This window comes from Lonchura striata, chromosome 8 (assembly GCF_046129695.1).
Source record: "Lonchura striata isolate bLonStr1 chromosome 8, bLonStr1.mat, whole genome shotgun sequence".
In the NCBI taxonomy this organism is placed as follows: Eukaryota; Metazoa; Chordata; class Aves; order Passeriformes; family Estrildidae; genus Lonchura; species Lonchura striata.
This window is the reverse complement of record NC_134610.1, coordinates 19,572,397-19,592,241: the sequence shown is the minus strand read 5'-3', so window position 1 is coordinate 19,592,241 and position 19,845 is coordinate 19,572,397. Positions and strand designations below refer to the sequence as shown.

At 37.9% G+C, this 19,845-nt stretch overlaps 1 protein-coding gene across 1 annotated transcript in view; it reads left to right on the top strand.

The window, feature by feature from the left end:
* Positions 1-12,136: 12,136 nt before the first annotated feature.
* The window catches only part of LRP2 (LDL receptor related protein 2), a 111,020-nt gene continuing 103,311 nt past the window's right edge, over positions 12,137-19,845 (top strand). The window contains exon 1 of the mRNA XM_077785031.1: positions 12,137-12,403. Within this exon, the coding sequence (XP_077641157.1) occupies positions 12,310-12,403 (94 nt within the window). The 5' untranslated portion in view covers positions 12,137-12,309. The remainder of the gene's footprint in view (positions 12,404-19,845) is intronic.

Here is a 19,845-nt window from a genome sequence, read left to right as displayed (position 1 = left end):
TCTGTTCTAGGCAGTTTCTTATGTGGATATGTGAACTCAATTTAATTTACAGATTAGTGACTGTTTTTTTTTTTTTTTTGTGGAGCATCTTTAATTATTTCACAGTGATTTGTACACCTTAGACATGCTGGGAGCACTGTGGGACAGAACTGCTCAAAATATGGTACAAAACTTGCTTTCATGAGTTATATAATAACAACTACCATATACCTGTAAAGGCTGCTGAGTCCTGGGATGATGGTTCTAAGCTATAACTGGGAACTGGGAAGTGATGGATGATGCAGTAAGGTTCGCAAACAGCAGTATTTTTTTTCTGCATGCTCATGGAGCCTGACCTAGACAAAGCAGCAACCACTTACACAACCTTCCTGTTACTTGTGCTGTGATGCAAAACAGTGGATCTTAGATATTTTTGCCTCCTTAGCTTGAGAACCCCTTGAGAACTCTATCCTGGAGTTGAACTTCTTACCCCACTCTAAATATATGCAGCTTTAGTAGAAGGATTTTAAAATAATTTGAGGGGGGAAAAAAGGTGATGTTGCCTCAAATGTGAATGTTTGCTCCTGGTTCTAATCATTGTATATTATGAAGCATGCTGTGCATAGTTCCGAGTTACTCTGTCAAATGCAAGCAGGAGGAATTTGCTGTTTATAAGGATTTTGAAGTAGCATTCTTTGAGTATTGTGTTTCTTTGCTACAGTGTTCACTGTGTCAAGTATTTGGTCCATCTCACCCCTGTTGGTAACAGTTAGTATCAAGAAGAAGATATAGTCAAGAAGGAAGAAGTACTTTGTTAAAGAATGATACTTTAAATATACTGAATGCATTGCTATTTTATTTGCTTTTAGAAGTCATTCATGGCATAGTCCTTCCTGAGTAGACCATCTCAGCTGATGTCTGTTTCCCAGGTCTGTTAAATGTCACCTCAGAGATGAGAAAAAATTTTACCTCCTCCTCTTAAACCCTTTTAGCCAGGGACAGCCCAAGTAAAGATCACTTCAAAGGCAAAGCATGGCTTTTTTTTTTTTTTTTTTTTTTTTTAACATGGCATTGCAGTGGTAGTAGATGGTAGTCCTAATTTTACTGCCACATTTAAATGTTATGACCATGCCTAGTTCTCTTCATATTTGTGCATATCAGGAACATCTCCTGTAAAGATGCTGGAATTGCAGTAGCTTCAAATTGGCACTACAGAAATGGGATCATTCCCCATACACAATACAAACTCCAAGGGAGAAAAGGCATGTGACTCGGCATCCCTTATCTTCAGCTGCAGCTCCTTTCAGGACTGCTTAGATAAGATTAAAAGAACCAGGCTTCCTTCCAACCATCTCCCACTTTTTCACCTGAAGAAATTTGCTGAGAAAAAGAGCAGACTCTAGCTGCAGAATTTGTGTCTACTATTAACATGTGCACAATTGCAAATACGCAAATGCAAATTCAAAGAAAACAGAGCTCATTTTGGCAAATGTGTATGTGCAACTGAGCTCTTGTTTTGATGTTGTATTTGAGATGATAGAAAAGATTCTGTTGACTCCTTCTTGTCATTCATCCTCTGTGCAAAATTGTGTAAATCAAATACTAAAAGAGCTGCAAACAAAAACCTGAGAGGTTTCTTACAGATTGTTTAATTTAGTTTTGGCTTATTTAAACTGACTATTAGTTTAAAGTTACGATCTCTGCTTTGTTTTGCAGATAGGGGAATGAAGATATAAAGATAAAAATGACATTAAAACTAAGAGGGAATATTTTATTATCTTCTAGGGTAAACCCACTAAACTGATATTTAGTGTATTCAAATTGCTTATAGATGTTTGCATGTATTTTTGGCCTCTTTGTTCTGTGATTGGATTCTAAAATGAACAGAGTTACTTTTGGATGCTACAAGAGGAACAGTGTATGATGAAGTCCCTAATATTGAACTTTTTTATATAGAAGGCTCAATACCTTCTGTCAGCTGATTTTGAGCTTCCACAAGCATGTGTCAGCAATGTGTCAAAAATCTATCAAATTCATTATTTCTGTAGGTGCTTTAATCGAGGGCAAAACTTCTGTTTAGGGAATCTGGTATGAGAGTCTCTATGCTATATATAGCACATTCAGACTGACCATATGTGGGAGAGTAGGTTGTGTTGGAGACACTGGAAAATGCACCCACATTGTTTTTCTTCTTCCTTACTCCTGTCCCCAAATCACTGGGTTAGTTCTTTGTTCTTCTTTGTAAAATGTACGGATATAACTGAACTTGTATTCTGAGCCAACATCTTATTTGTCTACTCTTGTTCTTCACAAATACACAATAAATTGAACTCAATGAAGATATTTTCAATTATACTGCATGAAATTTAGCTGTGTTCCTGTATTGTCTGTAGCCATAATGCACATTTTAAGAGCTGCTTACAATTGAGCCCTGCTCAGCAGCTGGAGGGGAATGCCATGGAAGAGAGGTAGCAAGAGGCAGGACGGGCTGAAGGTTTTCTAACTCCCATAGTCCTTGTAAATCATACCTATAATCTTGTATTTTGGAACCTAGTTTTCTATTGGTGATTTGATACCAGAATTAAATCATAGTGTGTGAACTGGATTTTCCTACCCTACAAATGCTTATCCGGTTTTTAGACATTGCTAATTGTTCTTTAAAATGTAGTTGAAGCTTTTGAAATTTTGAATGCAATAGATGGAACTTAGCTAGCTAGCAATTGCTATGGTAGCAGAATGGTTTTATCATAAATCTGTGTAAGTATGTTGCAAGCATCAGTTAATATATTACTGTGTTTCCTGCATAGAGAGAAAACATTTACAATTTGTATTTAGCATCTGTGCATGTCCATACATAGAAATCAAAGATTAAATTAATATCTAGACTGCATAAAAATACTGGAAATACTGGGTTCCAGTGCAACTATTATTCAGGCCTTATTAATAAAAATTGTTAAAATAATTTTACATGCTCATTTGATGGTGGCACACAAAGGTTCAATTAGAATAAAGAGTTAATTGGATGGAACGCTGTAAAAATATGATTAGTCTCCTAGATTATAGGTTTTAATGAAAAAAATTATTTGAAATATCCTTATGCCTTCTGTATTTAGAAATAGTGAAACATGAGCTGGGGTGATATGGGAATTTGACCCATAAGAAACTACCTTTTGCTATGGAGGGAAAAAAAGGGCACCTCCTGCAGTATATGATTGAGAGTATGGAGTGCAATTGTGTCCCCCTGGAAATCAGTAATTTCTGACATGTTCTAATTTTTTATTTCTTTATTCTTTTTGTCTAGCCCTTAGATGAATCCCAGTGAGAATATTTTGCATAATTTTCTTCTAATATAACCATATACTGTTAAAACCTAAAGGTCAAACAAAAATGGAAAACTGCCCACAAATCCCTAGTCTTTTCACTGTGTTTAACTCAGGATGAGAGTGAGATAATGACAGGTTGTCTTTAAAGTACCTTTTGTCCCTTCCTAATCCTGGTTTATGGGGATTTAAACATCACAGGCATGGTAAGTAGTCAATGAAATACATAGTTTCCAGGGATCCCTGTGAAGTAGGAAAATACAGAGGTTATAGTATTGTACCTTCATCTCTTTCTGTTATGTGTTCTAATTGTGTGCTGGAGTAAGATTTGCTCTGGTGATCTTAAACTATATTAATTTTGTATGGTTTTTATTATACTGGTAAGTTAGTTCAAATCAGCAGTTTCATAGTTGTGAATCTGACCTTGTATCTCCTAGTGCAACTTGATCAATGTCAGTTCACATAAAAAGCAAATGTTTTGCTGTGAGAGTAGTAAGGACTTCTGCATTTATTGATTATATTGGTTTTGCTTGCATTCCTTTTTGCTGTCTCTTGTAACTTAATCTTTAAAGAAGCAGATTAATGCCTGCAATGAAATATTAGGAAGACCAAAATATACTGGGAATGAAGGAAAAGCAAAAAGCAATGTAGAAGAATATGTGATCCGTACTGGGATAAGTGCAAGTATAGCAACATAAATAAAGGGAAGACCATGATGTCCTTTAAGAGAACTGTAAGTGGTTATTGGTGCTGTAGCTCTGAGAGCAAAATGTGGGTTTAATATTCTTTTTTATTAAAAATACTTCAGTGCAGAAATGGAAGAGTGCTGACACTAAGACTATATTATCTGAATCTCTGCTGACTGTAGTCAGTGCTTCAATATTTGAAGCAGTTGTAGTCTGATGACATGGAAAAGTTGAATGACAGTAAAACATGAGAAGAGTTTTGCATATTTTGCATGTATTCTGTAAGTTTCATTGAAGCTCACTTATCTCGCTTGATTTAAAATATTAAAAAGATTATCTAAAGAAAATGTATTGCCACACTTAGGAGACTTGTCAAATCCCTAGCAAGATGGAATCCACAGTGGCTGTTGGCAACAAGGTGCATAAAGGAACAGATATGACTAAACTATACTGCAAGGATGGTGTGGGATGCCTTTGTTGATTACAGAGGGCATAAATCTTTGTCCTGAATTTTCACTACTTTTCTTTGCTGGATATAAAGAGAGGAGATATACTTTTGCCAGAAAAGGTAAAGACGGATCAGCAGACTTTCTATTCATTAGTCTTTATTTCAGTATTTCTTAATATCACTGTCTGCTTCTTGGATGATGACAGATTTTTAACAATTTTTTTTAAAAACTTTACCATTCATATGTGTATGTACCATTCATTCATAATGTACATACCTTTGCACTTCAGGCTGAATAATTTAATTACATTCAAAAGGTATCAAACCGTGAACACCACTCAAATAACAGCTAATAAAAATTCAGAGGACTAATTATTTGAAAAGTTGACTAGAAGAAGTGATTGTTGACTACCATGAGTTCCTGCTTACATCTAGGAAAACTAGAAACCTAATTTCTAAAGTCAGGCATAGGTTTTTGTCATCTTCTATTAAAAAATGCTCTTTTTTACCTGTAGTAGATGCAGCCAACTTGTGTTTCATTTGAATAATGGCTATGGGTAGCTGTTCACTGACTGCTGATGAATCTTAGCTGGAACTATTGAACTTTGGACTTTTGTCTCCAAAGTCTAATGGAGCCTGAATTTAACCTAATGTCTATTTTATTTTTTAAATTTAGAAGGAAGGTTTTTAACTGTGACCCATGGGAATAACTGGAATGTTTGTGGAATTGAAGACATTCTTATTGATATGTATTTGACTATCCATCAGTTTTTCACAGGAAGATGGCAATAATAATATATCAGAGCTGCTGGCTCCCTACTCCACTTTTTTCATCATGCAATAATTAACAGGGTAAGCAGCTTCATAAATCAAAGGTCTAAGGTTTGAGACTTGTCCTTTTAATTATTTCTGGAGTTTTGACTACAACACTACAATATGAATAAAACATTACTTTCAGGTCAATATGAGGGCTCAAGCTAATGGCCTTCAAAATAATGAAACAACTTCTTGTACTGTACCTAATCAGCCACAGAGGATTATGGGGACCAAGGGCATTTTCATTAGTATCTCTTCAAGTGTCTGACACAAAGTGACATAGCTTCAATTTTTCTAGAAGGCTAAGTATTAAAGTTGCTCTTAAGGAACAAAGAAGTTTTAGTACTAGGGGATGTGGTATGTAACTTCCTATTTCATTTTAATAGCTTCTGGCTTACAATGACACTTAAGCACAATTATTTATTTTAAAGAAAAAAAAAATCCCAAACAATAAACAACCCCTCCAAAGTATTTTAAGACATTGGTAATTACAATGTGTATATTGTTTAGCTGTTCTTATACGTATTTTTAGAACTCACAAACTATTGTTCCAGTGAGAACTTGGGCAAAAGGAGTCAAGAATGTGTTTCAGTTTCTTGAATATGCTCTTCAGCTTATGCTACTGTGCAGCTGCACTAGAAACTCAAGTGTTGCATATCTGAAATTTCTTAAAGTTCTTTTTCTTACTGGGAAAGTAACTTCCGTGTGGCTTTTGAGATCTCATCCTTTATAATGCTGATCACCATGTATTCAAAATAGGAAAGGAACAGGAGGTAGCCTTTACTGTTCCGAGGTCTTTAGATGAATCCTAACTAGGAAAAATCTTAAATTTTGAAACTAGATTATACAATAATAACTTCTGAATGCAAAAAAAATATGCAGAAAGGAAGGAGGAATTCAATTAGCTATCTTGCGAAGTATAAATCACGCCATCAAGCTATTTTTAATGGCAAACTTCTGCCTCAAAATTTTGTATTCCATAAAATGACTATAAAAACACTATTATATACTCTTTTTGTGGTAGCTTCTCCAGACATGCTGTCCTGTTCCTCCTGGCTAGTAAGGTACAAGCTGTTGAGACACCGGCAGAGCAGTGCAGCCGCTGTGAGGCTGTTGTGTCCCTGCTGCTGTTTGCTGCTCTGTGGTGTATTTGTGGGGCTGTGCTGTGGAGTGGGCACAGCTGCCAGTGCTCCCCTAACTGAGGAGACAAAAGGGACTGGCAATGGCTGTGCTACAGCTCTGAGGGAAAGTGGATAAAGGGGGAAGGGTAGACTAGTCAAGCCAGTCACCCTGCTTACCAAAGTTTGTGCTCACTGAACTGTCCTATATCTCATTCCTGTGAACAAGTCCCCCAAGGAGGAGAGAGGTTAGGTTTTTTAATTATTGTAATCCTTTTGACCTCATGCATTCATGAGTTTGGTCTCTTCTTGTCAAAGTAGTTTTGCAGGTTGACTGAATCAGGTGCTATTTTGGAACCAAATATTTTGGGTATTGTTCCTTAGCAATCAGTTAAGAATTGCTACAGTGTGGCTTATATTGAGCTATAATTCTCTTTGTGTTTTTCCATTTAATTTAACATAAAAATATATTTATACTACAAATATCTTTCTGTATACAAATCAGTGGTTGTCATTCATAGGGTGTTACGGAGTAGCTATACTTTCACCATACACTCAGTAACTTTGTTCTTAGATGGTGTTTAACAGGCCTATTGATCCTATTGATGTCTAATTCTCTTTCTCAGTAAGTGTGGAGGTTTGTTTAGAAAGTTCAGAGTTAGGCCATATTTTCAACTCTTTTTATAAAGTGAGCAGTGGTGAACATTGATGTTCTGAAATGCATATCAAAACTGTGAGAATCTGTCAACTGCAACCCCTATACTGCTAAACCATGTTCTCATATGTTTACTGTTATTACCCTGGGTTTGGCCTGGAATTCTAATTAATACTGCTGTGGTCTTATTGTTTTATCTTTTCTCAGGTCTTTTGACTGACTGCTTTTGTGATCTCTCAAGCATTTCATCCTAGCTGTTGGAGGAATGAGACCTAACTGTTTTTAGTATGAGTCTCAATTACAAAGATGTTTATCCTGAACAGACCTCACACCTGTTATTAATAGGAAAGTAAAACAATTAAAAGAGTAAAGGAGATTCAGAGTTATTCCAGCCTATCCTCTTTTCCTTGTGAATTCCCTATAAAGATTTTAGATAAGTAATTTGTAAATGCTTCTTTACCTCCCATTCCTTTTCAAGTACAAATCCCATTTGTTGCTTCCTTGCAGGGCAGAATGGCACTGAAGGGCCAGTGAATTGGAGCAAAAATAAGGACCTTTGTTCTTTAGAAACAGAAAGTTCCAAAGAAATCTATTTGTAGTAAGGTAAGTACCATGATCTTTGGTAGTTAGAGATGTAGCTGAGGTAAAGCATACTTGCCCTTACTTTGTGACCGTGTCTCCAGGATGGGGAACAGGGACTTCCAGGGTGGACCAGACAGTTCTGACCAAAGGACAACTGTAATCTGTTTAATCTTTCTCCACTTTCTTCTGCCTTCCAGGTGAATAAAAAAACCTCTGTCATCTCTACATGGTTACTGTTAAACTCCAACACAGGCCTATTTCTGCAGATGAAATATACCTGGGGTGTTTCAGAAGCTCCTTTACTGACTGTGTTTCTACTAGTCTCACTTGTTCAGTGGCAGTTACCAAAAAAGTTCCCATGTTCTTGCTTCTTGTTCCAGGATGCAGTAATATAATGCCAGGTTGAAAGAGAGAAGTTATAATATGTCACTAACCAGAAGACCTCGAGGAAACTTTTGACCACAGTGCTAGCTGCATTGTGCAATTCTGACTCTGATTTCTGTTCTGGACCAATTCACCTCTCCTCAGCTTAATGTTTCTCACTTTCATGTGGTCTGGAGATGCACTTTTGATCTAGTCTTCTGGAAATCTGTGCTTTAGTTACCAATATGCATTAGATGTTTGGGTATTATATCAACTAAGGCTCTCTTTTTCTTAGTTTGAGATTAGGTGGATTTTTTTTTTTTTTTTTGTCTTTAAATCCTTGGAAGAAAATACTTTCCTGGCAAACAATTTCCATTGTTTTAGATACTGTGAAATGTGATGTGGCTTATATGAGAAACTTGGTGAACTTGGGGCCATTGTCTGTTTGGGTTTTTTTGTGTGTTGTAAAGTTGAAATTAATACTGGTTCTTTGCATAAGATGCATGTTCCCTAAAACATGATTTAAGGAAACATCTGCTCACAACACATGTATTTGAAAAAAATAAATGGTGAAGTGCAAATACACATTGCTACTGTGGATCCCCATGAAAACAGCTTAATCTGCTTTCCCTGAAGTCTGTCTTTGATGCAAACTGAAGAGGGCCTTAGGTGAATGAAATGTCTCAAAAATAGTATCTCTGAAGAGCCCATCCTGCCTTTAATAGTCTGTTAAGAAAGCAAGACTCTAACACACTCAAACACACACACATTGTTGCTTGCTATAAAACTAAGGTTCAGTTAAAGAAACTGGACACTTTAGATTGTAGAATAGCAAAGGTGGATGAAATTTGAAGAGTTAATTGCTGCTGTTTGGTACTTATGTTATTGCCCAGGCAGAGAGACTGTCTTTAGTTTAGATTTGTAGGATTTGTCATTACCAGTGTTCTCCCAAAAAAATGAGCATGGCTTTAGTATATTTAAAATGTAGCCTTGCTTTAGCATGATTGCGCAAAAATAACAAAACAAAACAAAAAAAAACCTTGTAATGATAAAGGCATAGGATTTAATGATTAAACTTTAAATGTGAATTGGAAACATAGCTTGTAACTTAAAATGTTTTCTGTGTGGAAGCACCTGGGTTTATCTGAGGACAGATTGACCACAAGATTACTGAATGCCAATGGCAATTACAGCCTTATTGGATAATGCACTGGACAGATCCTTAGCCTCTGTAAACTGCCCTAGCTCCAAGAAGTTCAGAAGAGACAAATTTACAGATCTGATCCACATTTTCCTATAGTGAAAGTATATATGTTTTTTACTTTCCTTAACCATCAGCTCTCTATCTTTATCTAGTCATATATCAACCCTGATGTTTCTGTCTGTGAAGAACTGCACGAGTTTGGACACTAATTTAGACTGAACTTTGGTCAAAAATGAAGCCTTTTAATTTTTAACTTCCTTGCTTAGCAGATATCTTTAATAAGTAAGCAGTGTCGTTGTTAGTTCTAAATTACACCTTTAACTGCTTTTCTGAGTGCTTGCTTACACTAAAAACCAGGCAAGCAAAAACATCCCAAACTGTATTTTAAATCAAAAGTAGAGCCCAATGAACAACTGCATTGCCTATGTTTTCTCCTTCTAACCTTCGAACAGACCTAGTCTCCATCTTCTTGAACATGCATAATCAACTGAAAATCCGTAGGTGTAGTTCAGTAACAAATCATGAGCTGCCAACAGGAACAGTCAACAGAAAGATGAGAAAAAGAGATGTGTTGCACCTACGTGGGCAATTTTGGGTGTAGTTATGGGAAAGCCTTGAGGAGTTTTTATTCTTGTCTTGATGTATCTAGTCTTGAAGAAGTTCCATTCAATGGTGTCCAGCAAGACAGGGTCCCTTTAGTTGGATGATGAGGTGCCATGGTAAAGTGAGAGGAGAAAATTTTAGTTTAAGTAAATAGAGGTTAGACTTCTCCTGTGCTGGTTCCATTGTTACTATTGTTCAGCAGTAAAATATCTGGGCCTATCAGTTTATATGTCTCTAAATGAAAACTTTGTCTTGTGAGTGCAAAGAATAATGGGTGAGAAGGGCATGACCCACCATCTCAGCTCACTGTCAACATCATCGCCACCATTCCTGTTGGAGACTCCTTCTAGGCTCTCACCTATGGGAAAAACAGATGTGTAGAAATGGTGATGGTGAATGGGGCAGGAACACACCTTCTGGCTGCCAGCTGTGAGGGAGTGAAACAGGTAGGTGCCTCCCAAAGCTTGCATCCAGGTCACTTCAAGCGTACAGTGACATTAGATTACACATACCTCCTGGCCTGGGGATGCAGCTCCCAAGCACTGTTTACCCTCTCTGCCTCTTGCTGGGATGTGAACTGCTTTAAACAATTCCTCTTCTAATGAAGTACGGTCAGTCTGTGTTGGCTTTGCAGGCACCCATCTGTAGAGAACAGATCTGCTTGCTCCTCTCTCTGAGGATCCCTTCGTTCCCGCCCCATCGGCCTTGCTGGGAGATTAAAGTAGCAGCGGCCCCATACACAAACGCAGCTGGTTCCGTTTGGTCAGCCTGAGCCTTGCTGTGAAACCACGACAAGAATTCCAGTAAGTTGGCAACACTGAAACACAAAGAAAACAACAATAGGAAAAGACCTTCCGTGCAGAAAGGAATGTTTCAGGCGCTATTCCCCTACAGAGAAAGGAGAGAGGGTGGGAGGGAGGAGGGAGATTTGAAGAGGGCATGTCTCCCCCTCCCCCGGCAGCTCTGGATCTTGTGATGGAGAGATCTTATCCTCTCTTTGTGATTCAGAGGTGCCAGGAAGCTAATTGAATATTCTGATCTGCCCCCAGTGTTTCTTGTGGCTTGACCCCGGTGCTGTGTCGTACCACCACACCAAACAGCCCTGAACCTGCATAAATCACAACCTTGCAAAAGCCTATGCTCCACATCTTCTCTCCCCACCCCCCTCTTTACTATCTTGATAGATAGAAAGCCTTTACGGAAAGGTTTAGAGGGATTAGCGTCCTACAGGACCTGGAGAGAAATCACAGTCTGCTAATAAGCAGCGACATGTTCCTGTGCAACTTCTGCAGGAACAATACAGGCACCTCTACCTTTTTATTGAACTTGCAATCCATGGCAAAAAGAAGAATTAAGGTTTGAAATATTGCTTAAGTTCTTTTGCAGCATCAGCAAACAGCCCTTGCAGTATAATGAGCATGGCATGATGCTAATGCAAAAGATATGTGGTATCTGTAAAGGTGGTGTCATTAAAATTAATCTGACAGAACCTCTTGGAAGACAAATAGAGCTATCCTTCTCTCATGATATGTATGCACAGTAGTCACTGTTGACGTGCATGTGCATATGTGTACATATATGAAGAAAGTATAGCTTGGCATAACTAAATTTCCAACATGAAAGACTGTTTTTGACTACTAAAAAATTATTTAACTCCACGCATTTTATATATGATGCTTCTGATCCTGCAAGCAAAGCCTCTAAAAAGTTTGTTCTTTTTACCAAGGCTGCATTCCAGCCTGAAGTTAATCTTTATCTTCTCCCTGTGATCCTACACACTACTCTTCCCTTGTTAGTGTATATGGTTCCTGAAATGGCAGCAGTAAAACACAGGGAGATATTTCTTTGTGTATTGCACACACTGTTGGAGAGTTAAAACTAAAGGAGCATATCTCTAGTTGGTATCTTGAGAATTCACAGCTAAAGCACTTTACCAAACTGATTTTATCTGCTAAGAAAGTGCAAAAGTAAATTTCATCCCCACAGTTTTCCTTTCATAGTGTTTGTTGTGAGCACTACTAATTTCTAAGCTTTTCCTCTGTCTGCATCAGTGAGTAGATGCTAGATTTTTTTTCAGAGTTATCAAAAATACTTTTTCTTATTTGGGACACTAAAACCTATGACATTCATTACTTGCCACCCGCAGTTCCCAGAACTACTCAAAATAGATGAGCACATTAAATACAGCACCAATGGACTCTGATACGAAGTGAGCAAAGTGCAGGGTCTTGGAAGCATCTTGGCTATCCTGCAAAGTGTGGAAGGAGGGGCAGAGGGAGCCTGTGGCCGCAGGGCCTGGAGCACTGCCTGATTCCCTCATGCTGGTTCCGGGGCCGCCGGGTATAAAGAGCTTTATGCAATGTCTGGAGGGTGGGAGTTTATAGAAAACGCGATGTCTCAACAGGCGAACACGCCTTTCTTCTGCAACTAGCAGGACAAGAAAAAGATACCAGGCTCCTTGTGCTGGTGCTGTGCAGATCAGCACCCCGGAGTCCAGAAGCCAGCTTCTGAGAAAGCTGGAGCATCCCAACCCAGATGGGACCTCACCATCGGATGGATGGAAGAGCAACAACTGCTTGCAAACTGCTCATATTATTCACTGCATGCCTGATGCAGGGCAGTTGCCAAGGTAAGTGCTATGCTCCAGCCTCTCCGGAATAGAAATTGCACCGTAAGGAGCATATCCCTACTCTGGGGACTTTTATAAGAGAAAGATAAGGTGACTGAAAGTAGAGGGTTAACAGGCACTGATTCAAGGAGTTCTTTCTAATAGTTAGGGGAGACAGTTGGCTCTTTCCAGGAGTCATTTGATGGAGTCGGTTTCTGTTGTGGAAAAGTAAGTAGCGCCTTAAAAGCACTGCAAACATCACCGATTCTTCAGCTTAACTTCATCTTGATTTCAGATTATCGTAGGATGCTTCCTTTGATTGTTTTTCTAGTTTGTAGAAACTTTTTTTTTCCCTAGTTGTGTGTGTAAGCAACAGACAAATGTGGCTAATTTTTGATGGACATCTCAGACTTTGCAATTCCACGGTCTAAACGCATGGTTTTATGGAAATGCCAACAGGCAGGTTTTTCTGCGAGTCCTGATTACTGGCTGTGAATAAGGCCAAAAAAACCCCAAAAACAAGCAAACAAAAACACCCCAAAAACCAAACCACCCCCACAAAAAACCAAACAAATAAAAAACAAAAAAAAAAACACCAAAAAACCCCAAAAACAAAACAAAAAAACCCCAACCACCCCAGACTTTTTGCGTTTTTTCCTTGTGGTATTTGTGCCTTTCTTGCTACTGAAATACGGGTGATTTTACAGAGCAGAGTTCACCTGCATTCCACGAGCTGGTTTGGTAACCACTAAAATTGTACCTAGAGTTGTTTTTGTTGAGGAGTGCACAGCACTTGCACGTAGACAGGTTGGGTCGGGGGGCAGGGGGTTATGCATGGACATGCTTGCGTACGTGTGGTATATGCAGTCATTTACAGAAAGCTATAAGAAAGAAACAGATGCTTAGTCTGGAGCACAATAAGCTCCCCTCAGTCGGTCTCAGACGCAGATTTGAAGTTGAGAGAGGGAGAACTTTTTCTCTGGGCTTTACTGTTGCTAGGCGACATGGAGGAGCATGTGACTGGCAGAGCAGGCTGAGTGCCGCTCCTCCAGTGCTAATCTGGCTGCTGGGGATGGAGCAGCCGTGTGCCCAAGTCCTCCCTCCGGCCTCTGCAGCCGATATCCCTGCCTCCCCTTCTTCAGCTGTTTATTTGCCTTGCACTGAAAATCAAGCCTGTCGTGTTGGAGCACGAGTGGCTAAAGTGCATTTTTCCTCCGCCCCGCCTATTGACCTGCAGTTCTGCTGCTTCTGTGTGTGTCTGCATATTACGTGTGTGTTCAAATGGTTAATCTGCTTTCTTTGCTCAACTCTTAGTTTAAGCTCCTTAGACAGAATCAACTAAGTAATTATACAGCAACTGCTGTTAGCAGCTCCCACTTATGAACAAGGAAATAAGAGATAGCTAATGTGCTGGAGACCTGCAAAAACTCCAGCCAAGGAGGTCACACTGGGCAGAATTAATCCTATGCACTATTATTTTACATTGGGTAGAATGGAACTTGCAGTACAGATAAAATTTTTTTGTTGTTGTTCTGTAACTGCTTCTGATTGTCCAGAACATATCTGATAAAAGACATGACAGAACAAGCAGAGATAGGCTTTGAACTAGCATCCATAGTAGTATCCATACAGATTTTTTTTTTTTTTACTTTTATGATGTTCCTTCTGCTCTTTCTCCCAATCTCCCCTCCCCCCTGCCTCCACAGTAGAATAACTGTGGAAATCAAACACTATAATTTTAGTAATGGGTGACTGATACTAGGAAAATACCTGGATAGCAGGTATTTTGCCTGCACTTTGATTATGGCAGTGGAATATTTGTTAACCATAAATTACAGTTCCTTGAATGCTAAGATCATGTCAGACTCTTATTTCAAAAAGAAAATTTGAAGAACCATGAAAGCAATCCCAAGCCTTTGAAGGAAAATGGTGAAAATCTCTTATTTTGCCTTATCCTCAGTATTTCCAAAGGCACTTCACTGATGTTTTTTGAGATTTTTTTTTTTGGCAATTTTTGAGTGTTCCCAATATAAGATGGATGTTTCTAGAAGAATTTCACCTACACAATTCACCTTGTTCAATTGGTAGTACTCTTTTGCGATTTACCTAATTCTGGTTCTACTGAGAGTAACTGTAGTGCTCATAAACAGAATAAAAAAGTTTTGTAATTGCCAGCAGTACAGGGTCTGTTTCTCCTGCCTTTATAGGTCTTGTTGTCTGTGGGGTAATTGTTGTCAGAAAAAAGTGTAGCTGGAACCTAAAAAGTAGTTAAGTGAAGGCAGTGTCAAGCAGGAGCATTGTGGGACTATTGCTTATGTTTGTTTTGGGGAATATCAAAGTGCTTCACACTCAGCCATAAACTACAGACAATGGATGGATGTTAGTGCACCAAATTTGATTTGTATCCTGCACCTCTGCAATGATAAATTATCAGCTTGATACGTCCCAGGCAAATATGGCTAAAATTTTTTTACCATTATGAGGTCTCTATTAATCTGAGAATGAAGACTATTCTAAGAATGAATGCATATGGTGTGATAAGATATATAATCACAATGAACATTTGCATGAAGTGTGGCAGGCCATTAAGAAATAGGTATGGTAAGACCAAGTAGAGAAGAGTTACAGCAGTTCTTTCTGGAAGTCATGGAGAAACATGTTTTCCATAAGGCATTGTAATAGTTCAATCTCCAAATCAATAATTCAGTGTTTTTTAGATATTGTTTTCATTCAAAATTATTTAATTTTTCTGTAGGATGATGTACAGTGACATTGCTATGGGCGACAGGTCAGAGTCACTATTCATACTTCCTTGTACAGCACTGTGCACTTTTAAATGACAGAGAAGCCTGTCTGTAAGATTCCACCTCTGCCAAGAACTAGAGTTTGAAAACTTGAGTGACTGGGGACCGAGGATTTGGAAGTAACAGGAAGGGAAAAAGAATGGCAAGAAATATAAATATACTGATGCAATCCTGACATGCAATTTGCTGGGTTTTGTGCATTTCAGTGTTCATAATCCTGCGCTAGTACAATTTTCTTGGTTTCTCTTGGAGATGTACTCACACAAAATCAAGAGCACAAATTGCCCTGAGTGTCTATCTACCTGGCTTCTAAACTGGTTTACTTTGTGAGGCCTGACAATTTGCAAGTATCTGTCAGTGAAACACGTTATAGTCTTCTTACATTTTAATGAGTTTTTCTGTGCACTAACAGGGGTATTGGGTTTTTTTTTCTTTGTTCTTTTTAATGAATAGCCCACTTCTAGGACATCTCTTGAATTTTCTTAATAATTCACTCTTTTTCTGTATTCTGTTCAGTAAAGCATATCAGGTATTTGCAAAGTAATCAACTAAAGCAAAGAATGGGTCAAATCCCAGAATTTCAGTTAAATATTGAAAGCAGTAATTGGATGACACCTGGTTAGATTTAGGTTCTATGCCAAATGCTAGAATTACAGTAAATAATTAAGCTACAGGATTGAAGACAAAACAGAGACAGAGCATCCAAGGAGATTTCAAGTAAGATAAATGTGTGATGTGTGTGATGCTTCTATTTCCCTGTAAGACAACCCAAAACCTTCTTTCATAAATTGAACTGATTGGAAATTTGAGCAATGAAATCCTACTTTAATCCAGATTTACTTGCCATGTGTTTTGCAGGAAATAGCAAAGATTCATTTGGGGTAAAGGTAGACTGCAATTTCATTACAGCCTTTCAGTTTTTTTCCTTTAGGGCTTCCTGGGTTGACATGAAATCACTTGTATTGTTCGGAGCCTTTCCCCTCCATGCACCTTCTTGCACGCTTAACTTCTCTTTCTTTAACACTGAACCTGGAGGTTCTTCTAAATCTGAATACTCTTCTTTTCAATTGAGCAGTAAGCAGGCACGCTGTAGTTGTAGTTTATTTTATATAGGTTGTTGGATCCATTCAGTCTTCTACAATACTTATTTTTAGATTTGAGTGGTTGTGATAACTTTTCAGATAGACAAATATGTAACTTAAATCACACTGTACTATCACTTTTTTAAGCAGTAGTTATATCTTCTCTTTCGGAGCTCTACTTAAAACATATTGGAACTATATAGTACTTTGGATGTTTCAAAGGAGCTTACACTTTCTTGACGTTGTCATTGTTGAAAAACATTAAAAGTCTCTTCTAATTAAGGATCTACAGGTTGACCTCTATTTAAAGAGAAGTGGATGTTTTTATTCCACTTTGACTAATTAGTGATGACAATCATAATTTGTCAGTTACTTTTTAATAGCTTACACTGAATGTGGCAGATAAAAGCTGTTTTTAAAATTATTTAAAACTAAAGTGCTTTTTCATATAATTTGATAATAATACACTGTTCTTAAAAATACCTTGAGCTGTTTCTAGATGAAAGAATAACAAGGTTTCTTCTGAGTCAACCCAGTGTGATTCCTTTAATTTCAAAGAAATTACCGAATTGTACTGATCTAAGGCAGAAAATATGATTCAGTGAAGAGTAAACATCTCTTTAAATAGCTCTTCATTGTATGAGATACATTTTGAAGTCCATTTTGTTATGATAGTGTTAATTTTTTTTAACAACTTTTTTCTCCCTTGATTCAGTACACCTATAGAACAGCTGAAAAAAAAAGTTTAATGAGTAAGCATAGAATTGTTAAATCAAATGGATAGGCTTTAGCGTATTCCTTAAGCTTTTACTGTTGGTTTCAGGGGTTTTAATGTTTTCTTTGTTTTGCAATGCTTAAAGTGGATTAGAGATCAAAGGATCGCTGTTACAACTTCTGTTTTGGATTAATGAAACAACATATAAAAGTTGACTGAAATAGTTCTATTTCTATGACCTGTTCTATTTTATAGTTTTAACATGATTGAGTTGCCTTTGTTTTACAATCAAGAAGCCAGATCTTCAGCAAAATATCACAGTTTACAGCAGCAGCATGTCTGCCCAATTATTTTCCTGCACAGCCAGGTCATGATACTACATCCTGCTGAGTCAAGTCAGAGAATGGGAATTGGGACTCCCTTTAATGGGGATTGCTGGGTCATGCTTTTGTGAACCAAGAAGGCTGGGGCTTTAGTTGTGTTCCGTGGCATATCTTATAAAAAAAAAAAAAAAAAAAAAATTGGCATAGACCACAAGACGTCCCAGGAACTGATATATTCACTGATGTATTTAGAATCTAGATAATGGTCTTTATCTTCAGAAACTATGGTGCATATTATCAACTCAAATAAATATACCATAGAAAATTCAGTTTACTTTGAGGAAGTATCAGGCCTGCAGAACTGGAATACAGACATGCATGTCTTGGATTTGTCCCAAAGAAGGAAATCTACTATGTCAAGTTCATATCATTCAATACCCATTTTGATCTGCTCAAGCCCTTGTCATCTAAGCTTCATGAGAAGTGATGAGCAGTGATAGTTCACTGCTCCTGGGAGCAGGATGTCCCCACTCATCTTCCTTCTCTTCTCCAACATACTGTGCTTGTGTTGCTGACAACCTTGAGTACCAAGAACTTTTTGCTTTTTGCCACTGCTCATTGGACCTTTTCTGAACTGCTTTCACTTAGAAACTTGTGGGGAAAATAAACCCGACCTGTGGAATTATGGCTTAGGGATTTTGAGCAGCATGCAGAAAGAAAGGCCTGGTAGCTACTGGAGTTTAGAAAAGAAAGGGAACTTTGGCATCATGTATAAGGAGAGGTGTTGGAAAGAGAGTGAGAAAGAGACACTCCATTTTCCTATGGTAAGTCAGGCTGGCCATGCAACCACTGTCTAATGCTGCTGCTAAAAACCTTACCATGCTGGGAATGAGAGTAGTCTTATCAGGGCTAGAATGAATATGTGTTAGTGCTGCTGGAAACCATTTTGTAAAGTTGTCCTGAGTGAACAGATGGCTTGACTTGAATGGGGCTGCTCACATGTTCACTTTTGAGCAGGGTTGTAGGGCTGTTCTCAACCTGCAATATAATAAGTGATTTGGATCACAACCAAGCACATGGAGTGTTGCTGCAGTTCTTGTTGGCCTTCTAGCTGTGTTAATAAAAATTACTTTTACTACTGCAAGGGCTAATACTTTTTTAAACCTTTTAATGTGAAATAAACTCCAGTTTGTCTGAAATGAGTGACAAAGTCTGTGGTGTCTTCCATAAGAATATTTGAGCTGTGTTTGTTAGCCTTGCATTTATTAATTTTCTGTGTGAAGTCAGCCTTTAAAGCATCACTGGAAACAGGTGCGAAACTTTTTAGTTCTTGGCTATGCAACTTTTTCTAATAGGAGTTAAGAATTTTCAGAGACTTAAATCCTGTAAGACAGTATAAGAAGGTAAAGCCCCAATTGATCACTCTGTTAAAGGAAAAATCTTGTCTTTAAACAGGCAGCGTGGAGATAGTTACTGACTCTCTGAACAGCAATATAACAGGTGTGGTTGCAATCTTCTAGCAGACATTGTGAAAGACTGATGGCAAAGTATTGCTACAAGGAGGGGATTAAAAGTTAAGGGATGCAGACCTGTAGGCAAATGCCTGCAGTCCTCTGAGCAATGTGATTTGTATGTTGGGTGTCACCACTGAGGTACCTGGGAGACACTGTATGCCTTTCCTGTAGTTTTTTGTGCTTGCTTCTGGATGTGAGGACAGGGTGCAGTATGTCTATGCTTTTGTTTCCAAGCATGTTGAAAGTGTAGGGTTTATATAGCTATACAAGCTAGAGAAGTTCTTCCCTACTATTAACCTCTGTGCCTGGAATGCTGCTTAGAGTAGCTTGTGAATGTAATTTAAAGAATTACTTTAAATATGAATTTATTAATTATTATATCATAATAATTTATGAATTATTTAAAGTAAGAATTATTTAATATAGTGGCTCAGGAGCCACTAATGAAGGGAAGTCACAGCAGAATAAAGCATCCTTAAAAAGTCAAAATGGGTGAGTAAATCTGAGAGTTACAGATTTTGGATTTGGATGCTTAAAAGGAAATTATAGATTAATTACTTCCACTGGGGTTGACAGGAAGAGTAATGTTTAAGAAGATGATATTTCAAGAGATATTTCAGGAGAAGATGATATTTCTATCTTCTTCTCATGAATTCCAGGACTGTCTTTTTAATGTGGCACACTCATTAATATTACTATTTGTGTAAAAGGATTTCTTAAATTATTTTTTAAACCAAAAACTAGAAAGAAAATATGCTACACTTAGAAACAAAGCAGCCAAAGGTTTATTTAATTCTTATTGTACACTTTCAGGTTCTTTGAGATAAAACTGTATTTTGTGTGAGCACATCAGTCAACATTGTTGTTTCAGTTCAGGTGATCCTGGAAGGAGGTGTGGAACTAGATCTTTAAGGTCCCTTCAAACCCAAACCATTCTATGATTCTATGATCCATCATTTAATCAGGTCTGCCTTGACATATGGAATTTCCTTGTGGGGAAGCTTGATAAGGAGTGACTAGCCATT